The 24,750-nt window shown below is 42.3% G+C and overlaps 1 protein-coding gene across 4 annotated transcripts in view; it reads right to left on the bottom strand.

Annotated features, from left to right (window-relative positions):
- LOC139409882 (fibrinogen C domain-containing protein 1-like) overlaps window positions 1-22,782 on the bottom strand; it is a 210,124-nt gene extending 187,342 nt beyond the window's left edge. The window contains exons 1-2 of one of the 4 annotated variants that reach the window (XM_071155276.1): window positions 22,505-22,782; window positions 21,986-22,086 (exon numbers count right to left, since the gene is read on the bottom strand). In XM_071155276.1, the coding sequence (XP_071011377.1) occupies window positions 21,986-22,057 (72 nt within the window). In that variant the 5' untranslated portion in view covers window positions 22,058-22,086; window positions 22,505-22,782. Of the gene's footprint in view, window positions 1-21,985; window positions 22,337-22,504 lie in introns of those variants that run through there. The other 3 variants (XM_071155278.1, XM_071155277.1, XM_071155279.1) reach the window with 3 other exon arrangements.
- Between the last annotated feature and the right edge of the window lie 1,968 nt (window positions 22,783-24,750).

Below are 24,750 nucleotides of genomic sequence, written 5' to 3'. Positions count from 1 at the left end.
CTGTCACTGTGCCCTGTCCCATATCTATCTGTGTAATATCATATTCTTTCTCAGCCACGTTGAGTCATTAGTACACTGTAGGGATGTTAGGAGTATATTATATAAATATACCATGCCACTAGTTAAAGTATCTGCTTAATCAAAATGTCAATGTTCTCTGCAGCCAGGCCAAACACACACATTTTTACTGAAGAGATTTGATTCCAATATCCAAAATGGAAAAACAAGGTTGGTTATGTATATTGTAATGATCCCCTGCAGGAGGGATATTAATTATTACATAAAAACATATTTGATAAGATGTAAATGAAAATGTCCAAATATATTTTTGGTACTCCAGAAATAGTTATTCTGTTGATGATATTTTTGGTACTGCAGAAATAGTTATTCTGTTGATGATATTTTTGGTACTGCAGAAATAGTTATTCTGTTGATGATATTTTTGGTACTGCAGAAATAGTTATTCTGAAATAGTTATGCTGTTGATGATATTTGCCATGGTATTGGTCTCTATAGTCACCCACTTCACCTCAAAGCACAGCTCCTCTGGAAAATATTGAACTTTAGTCTGTTAAGAAAGTTAAGTGCTGAATCTGAAAGTATGGGGTGCCTTGTTAGAACCATTGGCATCCCACCAACCCTTAACCCCTGACCCCTGAACCATGACTCACCACAGGAAGACATCAACTGTCAGGGGTGAGAGTGGAGAAAAACAGTAAACCGCAGCCCGCACATGCACACACACACACACACGTGCAAGTACTCAGCACAAATGCCTTCCCATCCCAGCCTCAACTTACACCGCAGAAGAATTCTGACATAATCATTTTCCCAGCCTCCCTGTCAGGTGATTGACAGCTCCATGACCCCAAGGTTCACCGCTGGGAAGGGTTCTGGATGGAACCCAAAAGGGTTCTACCTAGAACCAAAATGGTTCTACCTGGAACCACAAAAGGTGATTGAAAGTGTTCTCTTATGGGGACAGCCGAAGAAACATTTTAAGTTCTAGTTAGCACCTTATTATCTAAGAGTGTATAAGTGCAGCTGGAGTAGACTGAGGTTAAAGCAGCCTAAACTGGCTATAACTAGGTAATTGCTTGCAGTTGATTGGATAGATACTGTATGTCTGTCTTCCTTCCTTCCTTCTCTCTCTCTCTCTCTCTCTCTCTCTCTCTCTCTCTCTCTCTCTATCTCTCTCTCTCTCAGAAGACCTGAGCCCTAGGACCATGCCTCAGGACTACCTGACCTGATGACTCCTTGCTGTCCCCACTCCACCTGGCCGTGCTGCTGCTCCAGTTTCAACTGTTCTGCCTGCGGCTATGGAACCCTGAGCTGTACCCCGGACGTGCTACCTGTCCCAGACCTGCTGTTTTCAACTCTCTAGAGACAGCAGGAGCCAACTGACATTTACTCCTGAGGTGCTGACCTGTTGCACCCTCTACAACCACTGTGATTATTATTATTATTTGACCCTGTTGGTCATCTATGTTCATTTGAACATCTTGGCCATGTTCTGTTATAATCTCCACCTGGCACAGCCAGAAGATGACTGGCCACCACTCATAGCCTGGTTCCTCTCTAGGTTTCTTCCTAGGTTCTGGCCTTTCTACCCACCATGCTTCTACACCTGCATTACTTGCTGTTTGGGGTTTTAGGCTGGGTTTCTGTATAGCACTTTGAGATATCAGCTGATGTAAGAAGGGCTTTATAAATAAATTTGATTTGATTTGATGAGAATCATAGTTGCCGGGCTACTTGGCAACCAATCAGAGGTCAGTTGACAAATTGTCAGGAAGGTGAGAGAGTTGCACAGCCAGTGGGCTGCAGAAACGTCTAGGTTTTCATGGAGACAGGGGTTTTTCCACGTGCATGATGGGTAAAGTGTTTAACTCCCCATCTTTTGCGTGTTTGCAGCAGCAGATCGATGGGAGCTGTAGACCTGTAGGTGGTGTGAGGTTGATTTGATTTCTTATGTTGGCACATTGCAGGGCCTGTGAAGCCTAGCTTCCATTTTCCCTTGTACAGGGGAACAGTCACTGGAGAGTTAACTCAAATCTAACCTCATTGATTCAAGCGCTCACATTCACATCACATAAACCAGGCATTCCCAAACTGGGCAATGCCGTTGGGGGTACACCAATTAAAAAGGGGATTCACATGTATTTATTTTTATTTTATTTTTTCAAACAGTACATTTATATTTTCCAACAGGGCTATACATTAATTCTTATCAAAAAGAAAGGAGGACCAAGGCACTCTTCATATAATTAATTTAAATGCCTTTATTAGTATGCCATGTTTTTTTTAAACCGACGCGTTTCGGCAGCATGGCCTTCGTCAGGGAGTACAAAAAGAGGAATACAATGTCCTCTTTTGAACAGCTTTTCCAGTTAGCCCTAATTGGAAGAGGGAGTGGTTACACAATTGATTGGACACACCTAGTAAGCAATACTATACACATTAAAAGGTGAAATACTGTAGCTATGTTATCATAAAAATACAACTCCAAGCTAGAAGTATCAGAAGACTAAAAGGTAGTTCTAACCTTAAATATGACTGGGAGAAGTGTCAAGAATAAGAAAGCAATATATTCCATAGCACACTAGAACAACAAAACATCAACAACAGTCTAACCATAGCTGAGGGCAAATTAAGCAAAATGTCCACTGGGATGACAGCAAATGGACCCATCACGACCCTACAGGAAGGGTGAGAAATCCATATCTTCATTTAAACCAGGGTATTTAGTGGCCTGTAGTTTGTAAATCCAAAAAACGTTCCCTTTGGTTTAACTGTTTAAGACGGTCCCCTTTTCTAATTGAGGCCGGAATATGATCAATACCCATAGCTTGTAGGGAGGCAGGGTTGCCATGGTGTAGGGACTTGTAGTGTCTTGCCATGGTGTAGGGACTTGTAGTGCCTTGCCATGGGGTAGGGACTTGTAGTGCCTTGCCATGGGGTAGTCTTCATTGCCTACCCATATGGCGTACTTGTGTTCCACTAAGCGGTCTTGAAGGCGTCTCTTTGTCCGTCCAATGTAGAACACCTTGCACTGTGGACATTCCAATCTATAGATGTCATGAGTGGCTTTACAGTTAATGAAATGCTTGACGTAATACTCCATTTTGGAAGCTGTGTCAACAAAATACTTATTCTGTGCAATATTGCTGCAATGGTTGTTCATTCTTATTCAATTACTGCAATGGTTATTCATTCTTATGTTTAATAAATGTATTGTATAGTGTGTGGGCAGGCTTACAATGGCAAAAAACAACATTTGAGAGTGCTCTGACCCTCGTGCTAGAGGGGGTACGCAGGTAGAGGTTGAATGTTTGAAGGGGTACAGGACTATAACAAGTTTGGGAACCACTGACATAGACTAACCAAGCCTAGCCTAGAACTCTTGAATGAGCGAGACAATGTGTGTGTTTGAGAGAGAGAGAGAGAGGGGACGAGAGAGAATTGTGTATGCCAGCATATGTGCATGCATGCTTGTGTGTTGTAGAGTGTGGGCTTTAAAGTTGTTGGTGTGAGTTTGTATGTGAGAGAGGAAGGAGATGAATGAGAGGGTCTATTTAAACCCACCAGTGGCTCAGCCACAGCCAAGCCAAAACCACCGAGCCATTAAGAAAACATACTTAATTAATGGCTACTGTATGTAACCACTTAATGACTGTTTCCTTCAAGCTCCAAACACAGTGTCAAGGGCACCTACAACAGTGTCTCTCTCAGTCTTTATTTCTCTCTCTCTCTCTCTCTAGCTCCACTATTCTCTCTTAGTCCCTTTACCTCCATCTCTCTCTCTCTCTCTCTATCAGTCTGTCTGTCTATTCAATTCAATTTTAATGTAAGGCTTTATTGGCATGGGAAACATATGTTAGCATTGCCAAAGCAAGTGAACTTGATAATACACAAAAGTGAAATAAACAATCAAAATGAACAGTAAACATTACACTCACTGTCACATCCTGACCATAGAGAGCCCTTATTTTCTATGGTGGAGTAGGTAAGGGGCGTAACTGGGGGTTAGTCTAGTTTATTATATCTATGTGGGGTTCTAGTTTTGTTTTTCGATGTTGGTGATCGGTATGATTCCCAATTAGAGGCAGCTGGTAATTGTTGTCTCTAATTGGGGATCATATTTAAGTAGCATTTTTTCCGCGTGTTTGTGGGATATTGTTTACGTGTAGTTGCATGTTAGCACTCCGTTGTCGTCACGTTTAGTTTATTCTTTATTGTTTTGTTGTGTGGTTCACTGACCTTAAAAGATGTGGAACCCAGATCACGCTGCACGTTGGTCCGAGTATGCTTCTAACGATCGTCACACTCACACGCAAGATCCAAAAGAATAAAGACTTTGCAAATGTCATATTATGTGTATATATACAGTGTTGTAACGATGATGCAAATAGTTAAAGTACAAAAGGGAAAATAAATAAACATAAATATGGGTTGTATTTACAATGGTGTTTGTTCTTCACTGGTTGACTTTTTCTTGTGGCAACAGGTCACAAAACTTGCTGCTTTGACAGCACACTGTGGTATTTCACCCAGTAGATATGGGAGTTTATCAAAATTGGGTTTGTTTTCGAATTCTTTGTGGATCTGTGTAATCTGAGGTAAATATGTGTCTCTAATATGGTCATACATTTGGCAGGAGGTTAGGAAGTGCAGCTCAGTTTCCACCTCATTTTGTGGGCAGTGTACAGCACATAGCCTGTCTTCTCTTGAGAGTCAGGTCTGCCTACTGTTGGGGAATAATCAGAATTGGTTGGTAACATAGGTAAGATGTTTTATATTCATCATATGTTTGTAAGTTACTTCTCATCAGAATTATATTTTTGTATAATACTGTGGCGGGGTTGCAGTATCTGTTCTATGTCAAGACTAAGTTGTTTGGGCCGGAGAGAGGGGAGAGGTCAAGCGTGTCTCTCTTGGCTCCACAATGTCTGTGTGCCAGTCAGTGTGTCTCTGTGATCTTGTCAAGATAGGATGGATTTGATATATGCCTGTTGATATGGAGGATTGGTTTACGGTTCTGAGTTTGAGAAAATAACATGTTTTAGGAGACAAAGCTGAACGATGAATTATGCCCGTGCTGTGTTATCCTGTGTGTGTCTTTGCTATAAAGGATCTCAGTTGAAATGTGGAAGGGACTCTCAGAGAATTAATTGATAGACACTGAATTGATAGAGCTCATATAATTAAAAATGGACTTTGTGATAACTAACTCCGACTTGTGTGTGGTTTGCTCTCATGATTTGGTAAATAGAGGAAATTTCCATGACATTACGGCGGCCTTTCTCAATAGCAAAGCTATATGCTCACTGAGTCTGGACATTGTCAAAGCTTTCCTTAAGTTTGGGTCAGTCACAGTGGGGAGGTATTCTGCCACTGTGTACTCTCTGTTTAGGGCCAAATAGCATTCTAGTTTGCTCAGTTTTTTTGTTAATTCTTTTTAATGTGTCAAGTAATGATCTTTTTGTTATCTCATGAATTGGTTGGGTGTCTCTCCATTCATCTTTCTCCCCCCCCCTCCTATTGCACTGTATATTTATCTCCCTCCGTCCCTCTCTCACTCCCTGTCTTTCTCAGTTTGCTTCTCTCTGTCCACCCTTTCTGACTGTCTTTCTCTCTTTCTCTCCATTTCTCACTCCCTGTCTCTTTCAGTATTTATTTCCGTCTCTCTTTCCTTGTTTCTCTCTTTTCCCCTCCATCTCTCACTCTCTGTCTCTCCGTCTTTCATTTTCTCTGTCTCTCTCTGTTGCTATCTCTTTCTCTCACTATCTCTTTTCCTGTCTCTCAGTATTTATTTCCCTCCCTCTCTCACTCCCTGTCTCTCTCTCTCTCTCTCGCTCTCTGTGGATTTTAGAGGGGGATTTTACAAAAACAGTGACAGACAATATGGCGGAAGAGGGCAGGGCTTTGGAAGAAGCTGAGTTCTAAAGTCTTTCCTTGTGGAGATCAGTAATATAATATGATCAAATTGGTAGAGGAAATATAATACAGAGAGATCCCCAGTTTGCAAACTGTGAAGAGTTGTACAATATCAGCAGAAAGTATTTGGCTTATTGAGTAGTAGTAGTATTGTCATATCTTCTGGTTGTAAAAGGCAATCACAGACTGGGTTATGGGTTGAATAACCAGAAAGTATCACTTTAGAAAACGCAACAAATATGTTTTGTCCTGATTTCCAAAAGTGTGACGACAACCAATCACAATTTACTTCCAGAGAACTCCACAACAACATCCTCCGATTCTCTCCCTCCATTTCTGTTACATTATTCTCCTTTACTTTTTTCTCTCCTTTCTGCTATTACGCTAAAAAAGTAATGAAAGAAAAAAATGGTTTTGGGGACCCCATCCTTCTTGTTTTTTTTATTTGACATTTCAATCATTTAGAAGCCAGGGTTTTGGAATAACCGTGATCCGTGGGAATGGAGTGCTTAAACTCCTCATTTATTCAAACGGCAGAGACTGCTTTACCCCAGAGAGGCTAAATAATGGCATACAGTCTGCCAGATAGAATTTTTGATGGTGAATAAATTATGGACGGAAGCGGATAACTCTGTTAATATATAAGCCATGAGTTTGTCATAAGTATTTAATAGTACAGTAGGAACGGACGCATCGGTGCATCTCTCTGTTTATCGGAACGTAAATCTAATATCTGCCTTCAGAGAAGTTTGTCTCTCAGGCTATATCATCATCAGCACTTCATCTTTGTCTCCCTCCTACTATCCTTAGAATCCCCACTTCTATTTTCTCATATATTTTTATCTCTCTCAACTGCCCACTTCTCCATGCCATCCCTAATTCCCATCAGTGCTCAGATTCATAAAAAGAGTAGGTCTAAACCAGATGCTTATTTGAAAGACAGAATCAAAACCAGCAGGGCAGACACTCCGGCCCCTATGGAACAGAGGCACCCATCCCTGTCTAACATTTTGAGCCAAGGGGAAACTACAAATGTATCTGATACTTCCCTTTCCTCCAGTTTCCTCAAGTCAATTAAAGCAACAATTAACCTTGGGACACCTGATGGAGCCTGGCCCATAACGACGCCATTACGGTTCTCTGTTAGCTTAACTGCACTCATTACTGGGTAAATATATTACACCGGTTTGCAGGGGGAAACAGCCCCATTTGGCTCAGAACAGAGCCAATAATGTGATCAGGGAGAGGACTACTCAGTCAGGGAGACACAACTCAATCACCAGGATTTCACTACGTCTTTAACAAAAAGACAATTAGGGTCTCTGTGCTTTGACTCGATGACAGATGCTGCCGTGCCATGTTTCCGAGCTTCATGCCCTAACAATAAGCTAGCACAAGGGCATTACTACTTTAAAAAATAATATTTGGCTGACTGAAACTGTTTCATATTACACTGATCTGTGGTAGAAAGTGGCTTTCTGTGTTGTTTCTATTTTCTGATGGCTTTTGCACACTGTGTCTACAGGCCTACAGCAGGGGAAGGCAACTAGATTCAGCCGCGGGACAATTTTTGTTGGAGTGGATTATTTCAAAATAATAATCATTTCATACCTTGATTACATCAAGACACGACCACGTCTCTATTTATTTGTGGGAATACTACATTTCCTAAATTAAGCTTTTTTTTATGCTGAATTCCGGGTGATTGTACAGTCCTTTTTTTTAAAACAAAAACTAAAATTCTAAAAGAATCACAGTTGCCGACCCCTGGGCTACTGGTATGTTGGTAGCTGGCATGTACAGTGTGTGTTGTTTAATGCGTTTATATTAAATGTTTCCTACATGTCATTTTTTAATTTACGTAAATGTATGCAGCAGTACAAAATACATTTCCCAATTTAGGATGATAGACTAGTTTTCTCTATTAAATGGTATCTTGCCTCTCTTCTTCCCCCTCTTCCTCCTACTCCTCTTCTCCCTCCTCCTCCTCTGTCTCCTCCGGGCCAGCCCACTTTGGCCCGTTGATTAAATGCCTCTGTTTTCACTTGTGATTCACTTGTTCTCCGGCCTTATTAATTTCCTTATTATTTACTGTTCAGGGTACATGTTGTGTGTCAGACACATTACTAATCCCTATAAGGGAGTGTGTGTTTGTGTTTGTGTCTGTGTGTGTGTGTGTGTGTATCGGTGTGTGTGTGTGTGTCTGTCTGTGTGTCTGTGTGCGTGTGTGCATGTGTCTGTGTGTGCATGCTTGAATGTGTGTGTGTGCACGCCTGAACTCTGCCTGTGTGTGTGTGTGTGTGTGTGCGTGTGTGTGCGTGCGTGTGTGTGTGTGCGCGTTCGTGTGTCCATGAAATAAAACCCCTTGATTAATAAGAAACCCAGCGAACAGAGAGAAGGGCGGGAAGCTGTGCAGCTCTTGTGCATCTCTATAAGAGTAGGACTTAATCTAACATCTCTATTTGATACCAGCAGCAGCATAGCAGCACAGCAGCACAGCATCAGCCCAGACAAGCAGACTAGCCAGCACCAGACGCCATATGAATGAATGGGAGCTCCATTACAGCCAGATTGAAATCACCTCAAGGAAATTGGACACTTCTCACTCCACTGATATGGACTTTGTCCCAAGTAGCACCCTATTTCCTATATAGTAAACTACTTTTGACCAGGGCACATAGGGCTACATAGGAAATAGGGTGCCATTTGGGATGCGGAAATGGAGATATAAACCAATCTGTCTGAAATATAGTCCTGCCAGGTGTCTATCAAGATGATTGAACTCCATACCTCATGCAGATACACTTTTTCTCTCCATTCCCTTTTCCACTTAGGCTCCTTTTGTACACTCCTATATTCTATTCCTTGCTTTTTAAAAAGACTCTCTCCATCCCTCTCTCTCTCTTTCCATTAGAGATCCTTTCTGATGCCGCTGGATACAGATGCTATCAGAAACAGTTGTTTTGAATGGTCCAATAACAGGATATCTTCTATTAACTGCACACACAGGACCTGTAGAACACATTTTATACATGTCATTAAAAACAATGCTCCTCTACTGCAGAAGCAAAAACTCATGCAAGGAAATCTAAACAACATCTCCCTCTGTGCAGACTGCAGAGAAAGGCACGCAAACTGTGTATAGCCACACACAATGCAGAAACACATGTGGAGGCACTTTCACAATATGTTGGTGCACAAACACACATGGTTTTGGATGAGCAAAAACAACAGGAAAAGTCTTGAGTGCTGAAATATCTATGCCGAGCAAGGAAGCTCATGACGGAAAAAAAACTTTCCTTCACATGCGCGCGGGGGGAGGGTACTGAGTGTCTTTGATGATTAAAATAGTGTCTCTCACTCTCAACTATACTGTATCTTGTCTAGCAGGTCTAACTCCTGATGTATCTGTCAGTAGCAGCTTCAGGAGGTATAACCCCTTTTCTTCTCATTCCATTCACCACTGCTCCCCTGAACACACACACCAATAAAAGCTACTGTATAATTCTGTGTGTTTCCTGTTCGCATGTCCCAGAGCTGTTTGAACTTTCCTCGATGACAGTGATGACACTGCTGGTTTAGACAGACTGAGAGCTACCAGCCTCAACCCAGTATATCACTGTCATACTGTCTCTGGTCCAGCGTCTGTTTCATACTCTAAACTACTGGGATCTGCCTGTATCCATCCATCCTCTCTAACTCTACACTACTGGGATCTGCCTGTATCCATCCTCTCTATCTCTACACTACTGGGATCTGCCTGTATCCATCCATCCTCTCTATACGTATCTACAAAACTGAGATCTGCCTTTATCCATCCTCTCTATCTCTACACTACTGGGATCTGCCTGTGTCCATCCATCCTCTCTAACTCTACACTACTGGGATCTGCCTGTATCCATCCATCCTCTCTAACTCTACACTACTGGGATCTGCCTGTATCCATCCATCCTCTCTATCTCCATACTACTGGGATCTGCCTTTATCCATCCTCTCTATCTCTACACTACTGGGATCTGCCTTTATCCATCCTCTCTATCTCTACACTACTGGGATCTGCCTGTATCCATCCATCCTCTCTATCTCCACACTACTGGGATCTGCCTGTATCCATCCATCCTCTCTAACTCCATACTACTGGGATCTGCCTGTCCATCCATCCTCTCTATCTCTACACTACTGAGATCTGCCTTTATCCATCCTCTCTATCTCTACACTACTCGGATCTGCCTGTGTCCATCCATCCTCTCTAACTCTACACTACTGGGATCTGCCTGTATCCATCCATCCTCTCTATCTCTACACTACTGGGATCTGCCTTTATCCATCCTCTCTATCTCTACACTACTGGGATCTGCCTGTATCCATCCATCCTCTCTATCTCTACACTACTGGGATCTGCCTTTATCCATCCTCTCTAACTCTACACTACTGGGATCTGCCTGTATCCATCCATCCTCTCTATCTCTACACTACTGGGATCTGCCTTTATTCATCCTCTCTAACTCTACACTACTGGGATCTGCCTTTATCCATCCTCTCTATCTCCATACTACTGGGATCTGCCTGTGTCCATCCATCCTCTCTATCTCCATACTACTGGGATCTGCCTGTATCCATCCATCCTCTCTATCTCTACACTACTGGGATCTGCCTGTATCCATCCATCCTCTCTATCTCTATACTACTGGGATCTGCCTTTATCCATCCTCTCTAACTCTACACTACTGGGATCTGCCTGTATCCATCCATCATCTCTATCTCTACACTACTGGGATCTGCCTTTATCCAGCCTCTCTATCTCTACACTACTGGGATCTGCCTTTATCCATCCTCTCTAACTCTACACTACTGGGATCTGCCTGTATCCATCCATCCTCTCTATCTCTACACTACTGGGATCTGCCTTTATCCATCCTCTCTAACTCTACACTACTGGGATGTCGTGGTGTGGGGGCTCTGCTTTGGCAAAGTGGGTGGGGTTATATCCTTCCTGTTTGGCCCCATCATCGGATGGGGCCACAGTGTCTCCTGATCCCTCCTGTCTCAGCCTCCAATATTTATGCTGCAGTAGTTTGTGTCGGGGGGCTAGGGTCAGTTTGTTATATCTGGAGTACTCCTGTCTTATCCAGTGTCCTGTGTGAATTTAGGTATGCTCTCTCTAATTCTCTCTTTCTTTCTCTCTCTCAGAGGACCTGAGCCCTAGGACCATGCCTCAGGACTACCTGGCATGATGACTCCTTGCTGTCCCCAGTCCACCTGGCCGTGCTGCTGCTCCAGTTTCAACTGTTCTGTCTGTGATTATTATTATTTGACCATGCTGGTAATTTATGAACATTTGAACATCTTGGCCATGTTCTGTTATAATCTCCATCCGGCACAGCCAGAAGAGGACTGGTGTCACGTTCTGACCTTAGTTCTTTTGTTATGTCTTTGTCTTAGTATGGTCAGGGTGTGAGTTAGGTGGGTTGTCTATGTTCTTTTTTCTATGATTTGGGATTTCTGTGTTTGGCCTGGTATGGTTCTCAATCGGAGGCAGCTGTCAATCGTTGTCCCTGATTGAGAACCATACTTAGGTAGCCTGGTTTCACTTTTGGGTTGTGGGTGCTTATTTCCTGTTTAGTGTTTTTGTCTTTCACCTTACGGGACTGTTCGTTTGTTATTTATTGTTTTGTTCAGTGATCTAGTATGTCATTAAAAGCTATGAACACTTACCACGCTGTGCATTGGTTCTCCTCTTCTTCCACCACAGACGAGCGTTACAACTGGCCACCCATCATAGCCTGGTTCCTCTCTAGGTTTCTTCCTAGGTTTTGGCCTTTCTAGGAAGTTTTTCCTAGCCACCGTGCTTCTACACCTGCATTGCTTGCTGTTTGGGTTTTAGGCTTGGTTTCTGTACAGCACTTTGAATTATCAGCTGATGTACGAAGGGCTATATAAATAAATTTGATTTGATTTGATCTGCCTCTATCCATCCATCCTCTCTATCTCTACACTACTGGGATCTGCATGTATCCATCCTCTCTATACGTATCTACACTACTGAGATCTGCCTTTATCCATCCTTTCTATCTCTACACTACTGGGATCTGCCTGTGTCCATCAATCCTCTCTAACTCTACACTACTGGGATCTGCCTGTATCCATCCATCCTCTCTATCTCTACACTACTGAGATCTGCCTGTATCCATCCATCCTCTCTATCTCTACACTACTGGGATCTGCCTGTGTCCATCCATCCTCTCTATCTCCATACTACTGGGATCTGCCTGTATGCATCCATCCTCTCTAACTCTACACTACTGGGATCTGCCTGTATCCATCCATCCTCTCTCTCTCCATACTACTGGGATCTGCCTGTGTCCATCCATCCTCTCTATCTCCATACTACTGGGATCTGCCTGTATCCATCCATCCTCTCTCTCTCCATACTACTGGGATCTGCCTGTATCCATCCATCCTCTCTATCTCCATACTACTGGGATCTGCCTGTATCCATCCATCCTCTCTCTCTCCATACTACTGGGATCTGCCTTTATCCATCCTCTCTATCTCTACACTACTGAGATCTGCCTTTATCCATCCTCTCTATCTCCATACTACTGGGATCTGCCTGTATCCATCCATCCTCTCTATCTCTACACTACTGGGATCTGCCTGTATCCATCCATCCTCTCTATCTCTATACTACTGGGATCTGCCTGTATCCATCCATCCTCTCTATCTCTACACTACTGGGATCTGCCTTTATCCATCCTCTCTAACTCTACACTACTGGGATCTGCCTGTATCCATCCATCATCTCTATCTCTACACTACTGGGATCTGCCTTTATCCAGCCTCTCTATCTCTACACTACTGGGATCTGCCTTTATCCATCCTCTCTAACTCTACACTACTGGGATCTGCCTGTATCCATCCATCCTCTCTATCTCTACACTACTGGGATCTGCCTTTATCCATCCTCTCTATCTCTACACTACTGGGATCTGCCTGTGTCCATCCATCCTCTCTATCTCTACACTACTGGGATCTGCCTGTGTCCATCCATCCTCTCTATCGCTACAATACTGGGATCTGCCTGTATCCATCCATCCTCCCTATATCTACAATACTAGGATCTTCCTGTATCCATCTATCTATCTATCTACAGTGCCTTGCGAAAGTATTCGGCCACCTTGAACTTTGCGACCTTTTGCCACATTTCAGGCTTCAAACATAAAGATATAAAACTGTATTTTTTTGTGAAGAATCAACAACAAGTGGGACACAATCATGAAGTGGAACGACATTTATTGGATATTTCAAACTTTTTTAACAAATCAAGAACTGAAAAATTGGGCGTGCAAAATTATTCAGCCCATTTACTTTCAGTGCAGCAAACTCTCTCCAGAAGTTCAGTGAGGATCTCTGAATGATCCAATGTTGACCTAAATGACTAATGATGATAAATACAATCCACCTGTGTGTAATCAAGTCTCCGTATAAATGCACCTGCACTGTGATAGTCTCAGGGGTCCGTCAAAAGCGCAGAGAGCATCATGAAGAACAAGGAACACACCAGGCAGGTCCGAGATACTGTTGTGAAGACGTTTAAAGCCGGATTTGGATACAAAAAGATTTCCCAAGCTTTAAACATCCCAAGGAGCACTGTGCAAGCGATAATATTGAAATGGAAGGAGTTTCAGACCAAATCTACCAAGACCTGGCCGTCCCTCTAAACTTTCAGCTCATACAAGGAGAAGGCTGATCAGAGATGCAGCCAAGAGGCCCATGATCACTCTGGATGAACTGCAGAGATCTACAGCTGAGGTGGGAGACTCTGTCCATAGGACAACAGTCGTATATTGCACAAATCTGGCCTTTATGGAAGAGTGGCAAGAAGAAAGCCATTTCTTAAAGATATCCATAAAAAGTATTGTTTAAAGTTTGCCACAAGCCACCTGGGAGACACACCAAACATGTGGAAGAAGGTGCTCTGGTCAGATGAAACCAAAATTGAACTTTTTGGCAACAATGCAAAATGTTATGTTTGGCGTAAAAGCAACACAGCTGAACACACCATCCCCACTGTCAAACATGGTGGTGGCAGCGTCATGGTTTGGGCCTGCTTTTCTTCAGCAGGGACAGGGAAGATGGTTAAAAATGATGGGAAGATGGATGGAGCCAAATACAGGACCATTCTGGAAGAAAACCTGATGGAGTCTGCAAAAGACCTGAGACTGGGACGGAGATTTGTCTTCCAACAAGACAATGATCCAAAACATAAAGGAAAATCTACAATGGAATGGTTCAAAAATAAACATATCCAGGTGTTAGAATGGCCAAGTCAACGTCCAGACCTGAATCCAATCGAGAATCTGTGGAAAGAACTGAAAACTGCTGTTCACAAATGCTCTCCATCCAACCTCACTGAGTTCGAGCTGTTTTGCAAGGAGGAATGGGAAAAAAATTCAGTCTCTCGATGTGCAAAACTGATAGAGACATACCCCAAGCGACTTACAGCTGTAATCGCAGCAAAAGGTGGCGCTACAAAGTATTAACTTAAGGGGGCTGAATAATTTTGCACGCCCAATTTTTCTGTTTTTGATTTGTTAAAAAAGTTTGAAATATCCAATAAATGTCGTTCCACTTCATGATTGTGTCCCACTTGTTGTTGATTCTTCACAAAAAAATACAGTTTTATATCTTTATGTTTGAAGCCTGAAATGTGGCAAAAGGTCGCAAAGTTCAAGGGGGCCGAATACTTTCGCAAGGCACTGTATATTTGAGTCATTTAGCAGACGCTCTCAGAGCAACTTACAGGATAAATTAGGGTTAAGTGCCTTGCTCGACAGATTTAGGGTTAAGTGCCTTGCTCGACAGATTTTCCCCTAACTGGCTCGGGGATTCGAACAAGTTACTGGCTCAACGCTCTTAACTGCTAGCCTACTACCTATCTCTCTCTCTCATTCTCTCTCACTTTCTTTCTGTCTTTCTCTTCCTCTCTCAAGGCTTCGGCTCAACCTTGCCATGTAAGTACAGAGAGAAACAATGAGAGAAAGCAATGGGAGAAAAGTAAGAGAGTGGGACGTAATAAGGACATACAGAAGAACAAGGCAAAAGAAAATAAGTGAATTATGTTGTCATCTGCAGCTCATACACACAACACAGTAGCATGCACATATTTCCATCCAGAGAGACAATAAATAACTAAGAACACTCCCTCGGGAGAAACCAGGGCCAAATGACTCTACCATCGCCCCACAAGTTACAATTTCACAATAACAATAAACCTACTGTACTTAGCTTATCAAAATATCACTGTCAGTACCACTAGAGATCAAATTGTTAATGATCTAAAAATACCTCAAACATATGAAAATATTTAAAGAATTCACAGTGTCATTCTAAAATATCCCAGCTATGATGAAATGCTTTAGAATCCATAATGGTACGCATCCATAATAGTTGAGGTGAATTGGAGGGGTTTATTTAAGTTATTTAAGATAAACTTAACAAACCCCTCCCTCATGGTTTGATTGAACACACACACGTTCACATAGAGCAGGAGACACACATTAACAAACCACTCAAATACACTGACACACCTTCTAACACTCTGACACGGTTGCTCACACATTCACACACAGCTGCAGAAGCATAAACCTACATGCTCTCACAGTCATGTCAGAATTAGATGTTCAGCCATGTTTCTTAAACATCATATTTCAAAGTTGTTCCAAACGTCACATTTTTATGTGTTTAAAGGTTGTGTGTGTGTGTGTGCGTATGTGGGTGTGATTGTGTACCTCAGCAGGTTCATTAGCTGGATAGGTTACCCAAAAACAAACCCAGCTAAGCTGGGCCAGCCCCCCATCCAGCACGCACACATAGGTCCACTTCCCCTACACCAGCCTAAATAAATCTGCTGGTGTAATGGATGAACTTCACCAAAAACAACAAGTTTTGGCATGTTTCACTCCCCAGGAATATTCTGTCCAGACGGAGAGACATTAATGAATGCTAAGAATATACATTATATGCTTCTCACAGTTGTGTCAAGTTGGCTGGCTGTTCTTTGGCTGATGGACCATTCTTGATACATATGGGAAACTGTTGAGCGTGAAAAGCGTTGCTGTCCTTGAAACAAACCGGTGCGCCTGGCACCTACTACCATATCCCCTTCAAAGGCACTTAAATCTTTTGTCTTGCCCATTCACCCTCTGAATGGCACATATAAACAATCTGTGTCTCAAGGCTGAAAAATCCTTCTTTAACTTGTCTCCTCCCCTTCATCTACACTGATTGAAGTGGATGTAACATAAATTAGGGATCAAAGCTTTCACCTGAATTCACCTGGTCAGTCTATGGCATGGAAAGAGCAGGTGTTCTTAATGTTTGTTACAGTACCAGTCAAAAGGTTGGACACACCTACTCATTCCACGGTTTTTCTTTATTTTTACTATTTTCTACATTGTAGAATAATAATGATGACATCAAACTATGAAATAACACATATAGAATCATGTAGTAAGCAAAAAGTGTTAAATCAAATTATATTTTACATTTGAGATTATTCAAAGTAGCCATCCTTTGCCTTGATGACAGCTTTGCATGGTCTTGGCATTCTCTCACCCAGCTTCATGATGTAGTCACCTGGAATGCATTTCAATTAACAGGTGTGTCTTGTTAAAAAAACTTTCCTTCTAAATGTGTTTGAACCAATCATTTGAAGGGTTGGTATACAGAAGATAGCTCTATTTGATAAAAGACCAAGTCCGTGTTATGGCAAGAACAGCTCAAATAAGCAAAGAGAAACAGTCCATCATTACTTTAAGACATGAAGGTCAGTCAATCCAGAAAATGTCAAGAACTTTGAAAGTTTCATCAAGTGCAGTCGCAAAAACCATCAAGTGCTATGATGAAATTGGCTCTCATGAGGACCGCCACAGGAAAGGAAGACCCAGAGTTACCTCTGCTGCAGGGGATAAGTTCATTAGAGTTACCAGTCTCAGAAATTGCAGCTCAAATAAATGCTTTACAGAGTACAGTATATATATATATATATATATATATATATATATATATATATATATATATATATATATATATATTGATCCCTAATATATATATATATATATATATATATATATATATACTGTATAGATAGAGAGACACTGAGAGAGAGAAATAAAGAGAGAAAGAGATGAGAGAGGAGGGAGAGAGAGAGGAGGGATAACAGGTGGAAAGAGGAAGGAGAGGAAGGGTGACTGAATGATAGAAGTTTGAGCCCTCTAGTGTTAGTTTGTTGTGGCACAGCTAGTCTGTGTGGGAGTGTGTGTTTGTGTGTATGTTCCGGGGGGGTAAAGGTGAACTACAGTGGTATTCTCCTCGTGTACACACTCCTCTCTTCTCTACAGAATGTTCTGTGCTTTCAGAAAACATTATTGATTACCATGGTTTCCATAGAGAGATGGCAAATCCTTACCGGGCCTCAATGAGATCTCATCCCCTGTGTGTGTGTGTGTGTGTGTGTGTGTGTGTGTGTGTGTGTGTGTGTGTGTGTGTGTGTGTGTGTGTGTGTGTGTGTGTGAGAGAGAGAGAGAGAGAGAGAGAGACATTGTTCCACCACTGCTTCTAGTTGGGGGTGTGGTGTATGCGTGAATAAATGTGGGTGTACAGTATGTGTTGTGTGCTTTTAGAGTGTGTATTAGTGTTAAGGGGATTATACTATTATACTATACTATTACACTGTACTAGTTATATTAAAATTGTTATATTATATGAGTTATACTATTGTAGTTATATTATACTAGTTATATTATACTAGTTATATTTTACTAGTTATATTATACTGCGCATATTATACTAGTTATACTATACTAGTTATACTATACACTAGTTATACTATTCTAGTTATATTATACTAGTTATATTATACTAGGTATACTATACTAGTGTTATTATGCTAGTTTTATTACACAAGTTATACTATACTAGTTATATTATACTAGTTATACTATTCTAATCATATTATACTAGTTATACTATACTAGTGATACTATACTAGTTATAATATACTAGCTGTATTATACTAGTTATAATATAATAGCTATATTATGCTAGTTATACTATACTTGTTAAATTATACTAGTTATACTATACTAGTTATATTATACGAGTTATTCTATACTAGTTATATTATACTAGTTATACTATACTAGTGATACTAAACTAGTTGCACTACACTAGTTGTTTTATACTAGTTATATTATGCTTGTTATTCTATATTAGTTATAAAATACTAGTTATATTATACTAGCTATACAACACTAGTTATACTATACTAGTAATATTATACCCGTTATATTGTGCTAGTTATACTATACTAGTTATATTATGCTATGTAGGTTTATGTCCAGTATGTGTTAAATTCATTTTCTAGTGTAGTAGCCAAAATGTTTTATCCTTAAATAATTCAAATATTCTTTCCTATGTCTTTAATATAGCGAAGTACTCCATAATGGGGCCATGTCTGATGAAAGGTATAGATTTGGCCTGATCTTTGACCTGAGGATAGGATTGCTGCATCTTTAAATAGAGTGTGACTATACTGACAGAAAAGGTGTTCTTTTTCACCATGATGTTCTCTTTTAATAGACACTGTAACTGTTGCTGAAACCAACAGCCGCATGGCCAGAAGATCCCCATTCTAACACCCAGTGGTGATACTATAATGTGTGTCCAGCCCTGTGGGTCTGCTCTGTAACCAACCCATTACACAACCGCACGACGCACTTCACATAGAACATGAGTGTGTGGGTTTCAAGACACGTGTGGGTTTTAGGTGCATACACAAGAGTGTGTGTGTTTGTGTTTGTCTGAGAGAGCGAGAGAGAGAGAGAGAGAGATTCTGTGAGGAAGACTGAGTTCATGACTGCGTCCGTACGCGTGGACCTGCTTATTTGGAATCAATGGCCAATTGCACCTAATTCACATGTGCGTGCGAAATGGGCTCGGACGGGAGTGAGACTGGGAACAATGGACAGCTAGCTCAGTTTCATTTTAGATTTGGCTTCAGACCAATCAAATCACTTTCTTAACTAAATGTAATCTTCTGAAAAATGTGTCTGTTTCTGGTCTGCTTGTGTTGATATCCTGCAGCAGCTTGCTGAATCGGCCCTTTCCTAAGCCATGGATGGAAATGGGGATTTGGACATGTGGTTATGACGTTATTCCCTGATCTAACCATAAATTAATACATTATATATACAAAGGTATGTGGACAGTCCTTTAAATTAGTGCATTCGGCTATTTCAGCCTCATCCGATGCTGACAGGTGAATAAAATTGAGCACACAGCCATGCAATCTTCATAGACAAACATTGGCAGTAGAATGGCCTTACTGAAGATCTCAGTGACTTTCAACCTGGATGCCACCTTTTCAACAAGTCAGTTCGTCAAATTTCTGCCCTGCTAGAGCTGCAGGGGTCAACTGTAAGTGCTGTTATTGTGAAGTGGAAATGTCTAGGAGCAACAACGGCTTAGCAGCGAAGTGGTAGCCACATAGGCTCACAGAGCGGGCCAGTAGAGTGCTGAAGTGCGCAGCGCGTAAAAATCATCTGTCCTATTTTGCAACACTCACTACCGTGTTCCAAACTGCCTCTGGAAGCAACGTCAAGAACTGTTTGTCGGGAGCTTCATGAAATGGGTTTCCATGGCCGAGCAGCCGCACACAAGCCTAAGATCAGCATTTGCAAAGCCAAGCATTAGCTGGAGTGGTGTAAAGCTCGCCTTCATTGGACTCTGGAGCAGTGTAAATGCGTTTTCCGGAGAACTGAATCACTCTTCAACATCTGGCAGCCGACGGGCGATTCTGGGTTTGGCGGATGCCAGGAGAATGCTCCAATGCATAGCGCCAACTGTAAAGTTTGGTGCAGGAGGAATAATAGTCTGAGGCTGTTTTTCATGGTTCGGGCCCCTTAGTTCCAGTGAAGGGAAATCTTAACGCTACAGCACACAATTACATTCTAGACGATTCTGTGCTTTCAGCTTTGTGGCAACAGTTTGGGGTAAGCCCTTTCCTGTTTCAGCGTGACAATGTCCCCGTGCACAAAGCGAAGCCCATACAGAAATGGTTTGTAGAAATCGGTGTGGAAGAACTTGACTGGCCTGCACAGAGCCCTGACTTCAACCACATCGAACACCTTTGGGATGAATTGGAACGCCGACTGCAAGCCAGGCCTAATCACCCAACATCAGTGCCCAACCTCACTAATGCTCCTGTGGCTGAATGGAAACAAGTCCCCGCAGTAATGCTCCAACATCTAGTGGAAAGTATTCCCAGAAGAGTGGAGGCTGTTATAGCAGCAAAGGGGGGAACAACTCATCATTAATGCCCATGATTTTGGAATGAGATGTTCGACTTGCAGGTGTCCATATACCTTTGGTCATGTGTACGTTGTGAGTTCAATATGTAGCCAAGTAGTCCCACCTTAAGTAGCTAGCTAACTTAGCTGGTCCATTGTTGCCCATGGGAGGAAGTTAAGCTAGCAAGCGTTTTAGCTATGAACACAAAAACTAAAAGTATACGGTGTGACAGGGTCATATACCGTTTTCCAACATGAAAGAGAGGAGGTTAGCATTGGAGTTCAACTAGTCTTCAAGTAGGTTGAGTAAAAAAAAATGTTTTACACACACACACACACAGAGAGAGAGAGAGAAACAGAGAAATCAGTACCATGGACAGCCATGTGATATTTAGCAACATTGATTGGACTAAATTGTTTTTTGTATTTTTAAGTTTGTTTTCAGTGTATTAAACTAAGCATTTCGAGCCTTGTTGATTTGATGATGTTTACATTTTGAATTTGAAATGGTGCTCAAATAGCGGAGGCAGTGCTCCTGTTGTCTTTGTGCTGATTTGTGTTAACTCCGTGGTTCTAAATCAGTAGTTGATTAGTAAACTGTCAAAAACAATAACCTACTTGACCATGCTGCAGGTGATATAACTGTTTGTTACATGCAATATGTTGCTCTCCAGGTTTGTGATGAAACAAACGTATGTTTAGTTTAATGTATTACGCCACTGTGTGACTGTTGTCATTTTGTTGTCACGGATTTATTGTATATCAGGGTGGCGTATGAATTAATATGCTATAGCGCAAACAACGCAATTATCACAACATAGGTTGTAATATGACTTTTTTACTGTCTTGGCTTTTACCCACGCACCGCTACTGTCTCCATCACCTCATCTACAGCCCCAGCGTCCCCCGTCACTATATTACCTTGCACTGACCTTGCGATCACACATTAACTATTCCCCAAAGTGATCTTTACCGCCCGCAACGCAGCGCACGTCCGCGTACATCTCCATTCATCTGAACTGCGTGGTCAGACTACTAGGCGTTTTCTCCGTCGGTCTTTCATAGAAATGAGCTAGCAAATGTTCCCCTTAACCCTTAGGACACTTAGGAAAGATCACGACAGCACGTTGGAACATAATTAATCAAATTAGCTTTAACTAGGTAGAAACATAATAGGGGTGGGGGGGGGGGCGATGCACGATCAGCCCAGCAGATGAATTCCACATCTGCCGTATATAATTCGGAGATGGAAAAGCCAATATCACACTGTCCAAGGAGTCCAAAATCTCTTCCCCTTTGCTCGCCCTTTTCTCGATCAGTAAAGCAATTCCGACTGGATATAATATCACCGTATCTTCCGAGGCTTGCGTTAGGGGGAAAAAATAACCTATTAGCCCCCCACTTGATCGAAGGCTGGGTTACAAACTGTGACAGGAACAAGAAGTGCCAGAGCGAGGGGAGAGACCGCTGGGGAGAAAGTGGAGAGGCCGCTGGGGAGAGAGGGGAGCTCCGCGGCGCTACTCCCACAGAACAGAGCGCTGCCCCAAAAATACAACAGGGCTTCGCTTCCCGCGGGAGGAACATGAAATACTGCGCCAAAGGTGCAACTACCTGTCTGGCGCTCTATGCCAAACCTATAACGCCTTACAACGTACAGCTGCCCTGGGAAAAGGGTTACATGGAGGCTTCCCACGTACCTGGTTTTTATGCCGTGGTCCATCTTCGAGTTCCGAAGTGCTGTTCATGATTCCCCGTCGGTCATTTACCATTCTCCGGAGAACCTTTAGACCAAAGCCGCCTGTTGGTACCAGGCGGGGGGAAAGGAGAACGCTCTATTAGTCTCTTTCCGGACGATCTACTCCATAGAACGGGGTGTTAGCTCTAAGTGTTCACGTACAGAGGGAGAGAGAAGCTAAACTACTTCTCGACCACACGGGCTGGCTACGGTTCTAGAAGGAGTAATGGGGAAGCTACAGCCACACACATTGTGAGCTCATACCCAACGCACAGAACTTAACTTCTTTGCCTCTCTGGGTTGTAAATTCGGTTAATTTTGGCCGTTACCTTCGACAGGCAACAACCTATAACAATCAGAGATCAAAGAAAGTCAAAGAAAGAAAATGAACAGAGAATCCAATGAAAAGGTCACTTGGATAGCGGGAATATATTCCAAATAAATGTGTCTACTAAAAAAAACTCATTAGCGCTCTCCTTACAGAACTGCTCTCACCAATCGTTCAGCAAGTGCCAAGAATGTGTTATCCTCAGTATTGAAGAAGCAAAAAAACAAATAGTTAGTTACTTCCAGACTGCCCCGTTTTGAGTGAAAAGGATAAAGCCAAGGTACAGTGCAATAGCCTATCGCCTGCTACATTGCTATGTGGTGGGGTTGATTTCTTCCCACAATTGAGTGATGACTGCAAGGCTCCGGTCAGCGGCAATTTAGTAGCTGATATGCATGAGGATGGTTATTTCGCACAGATGCTTTTGCCAAGAGCGGTTCAGGCAGATTAGCGTGCTCGGTTCGTGTGCGGCGTGGGGCGCTCCGTGCCTCCGAAGCTGTCAATCAGCGCGTTCCCCTCCGTGCGCGAAGCGCGTTCCACCATGCTCTCGTTCTGCTCGACTGTTCTGCTGTGCCCTCCGCGCGCATCTGGCTGGTGCTGTGCCTCTGTCGCTGCCTTCTAATTGTTGTGTTGCTACCAACAGGCTACAGATGAAACATCTGGGTTGAAGCAAAATCATGTCGTTGCCTGATTAACGTAAGCTACTTATTTTTCACAGCATGTGGATGCACAAAATATATGTACCATATGCAGCATAACCTACATTTGTTTGCTACCTAACTCTGATAACAGGTTATTAAATGGATTAGATATTAAACATAGTAGGACACAGTTTGGCTATGTTTATAGCATGTACACTGCCTTCAGAAAGTATTCAGACCACTTGATTTTTTTACACATTTTGTTATGTTGAAAAGTAAGAATAAAATGTATTTACTTGTCCTTTTTGTCAAAGTTCCACACACAATACTATGTAAGGTCAAAGTGGAAAAAACATTTGATGATAAAATTTATAAATAAAACACTAATATATCTTGATTAATTAAGTATTCAACCCCGTGAGTCAATATTTTATAATCACCTTTGGCAGCGATTACAGCTGTGAGTGTTCTTGGGTAAGTCTCTAAGAGCTTTGCATAGCTGGATTTTACAATACTTGCCCATTATTCTTTAAAATATTATTCAAGCCCTGTCAAGTTGGTTGTTGATCATTGCCGTAGATTTTCAAGACGATTTAAGTCAAAATTGTAGCTAGGCCACTCAGGAACATTCAATGTCCTCTTGGTAAGCAACTACTGTGTACATTTGGCCTTGTGTTTTTGGTTATTGTCCTGCTGAAAGGTGAATTTGTCTCTCAGTGTCTGGTGTAAAGCAGACTGAACCAGGTTTTCCTCTAGGATTTTGCTTGTGCTTAGCTCTTTTCCATTCACTTTTATCCTAAATAACTCCCTAGTCCTTTGCCGATGACAAGCATACCCATAGCATGATGCAGTATTACCTTAGTGCCTTATTGCACAAACCTAATTTAGGTCAGCATTGTGGAGTGACTAGAATGTTCTTGATCCATGCTCAGTTTTCTCCTATCACATCATTAAACTCGGTAACCGTTTTAAAATCACCACTGGCCTCATGGTAAAATCCCTGAGTGAAATTCACTTCTCGACTGAGGGACCTTACAGATAATTGTATATGTATAAGGACACAAGGCGAGACCCAAATGGGGACAGGCGAGGCATAAACCAGGTCAGAGTCCAAACAGTACCAGACGATAGCCAGTCTTCGAGGTCAGGCCAGGCAGGTGTCAGAAACCAGATCCGAGTCCAAAACAGTACAAGGGGATAGGCAGGCTGGTAGTCAGAACAGGCAGAGTGGTCAGGCAGGCAGGTACGGAGTCAGGACAGGCAACGGTCAAAACCAGGAGGACCAGCAACAAACAGAGACTGGGAAAAATAGGAGCAAGGAAAAACGCTGGTTGACTTGGCAAACAAGATGAACTGGCACAGAGAGACATGAAACACAGGGATATGTAACGGATGTGAAACGGATAGCTTAGTTAGCGGTGCGGGCTAAATAGCGTTTCAATCGGTGACGTCACTTGCTCTGAGACCTTGAAGTAGTAGTTCCCCTTGCTCTGCAAGGTAGCTAGCTTTTGTGGAGCGATGGGTAACAATGCTTCGTGGGTGACTGTTGTTGATGTGTGCAGAGGGTCCCTGGTTCGCGCCCGGGTATGGGCGAGGGGACGGTCAAAAGTTATACTGTTACATTGGTGCCGTGACCCGGATCACTGGTTGCTGCGGAAAAAGGAGGAAGGTCAAAAGGGGGGTGAGTGTAACGGATGTGAAACGGCTACCTTAGTTAGCGGTGCGTGCTAAATAGCGTTTCAATCGGTGACTTCACTT

Source organism: Oncorhynchus clarkii, chromosome 5, assembly GCF_045791955.1.
Source record: "Oncorhynchus clarkii lewisi isolate Uvic-CL-2024 chromosome 5, UVic_Ocla_1.0, whole genome shotgun sequence".
NCBI lineage: Eukaryota > Metazoa > Chordata > Actinopteri > Salmoniformes > Salmonidae > Oncorhynchus > Oncorhynchus clarkii.
This window is presented reverse-complemented; position numbering and strand designations above follow the sequence as displayed.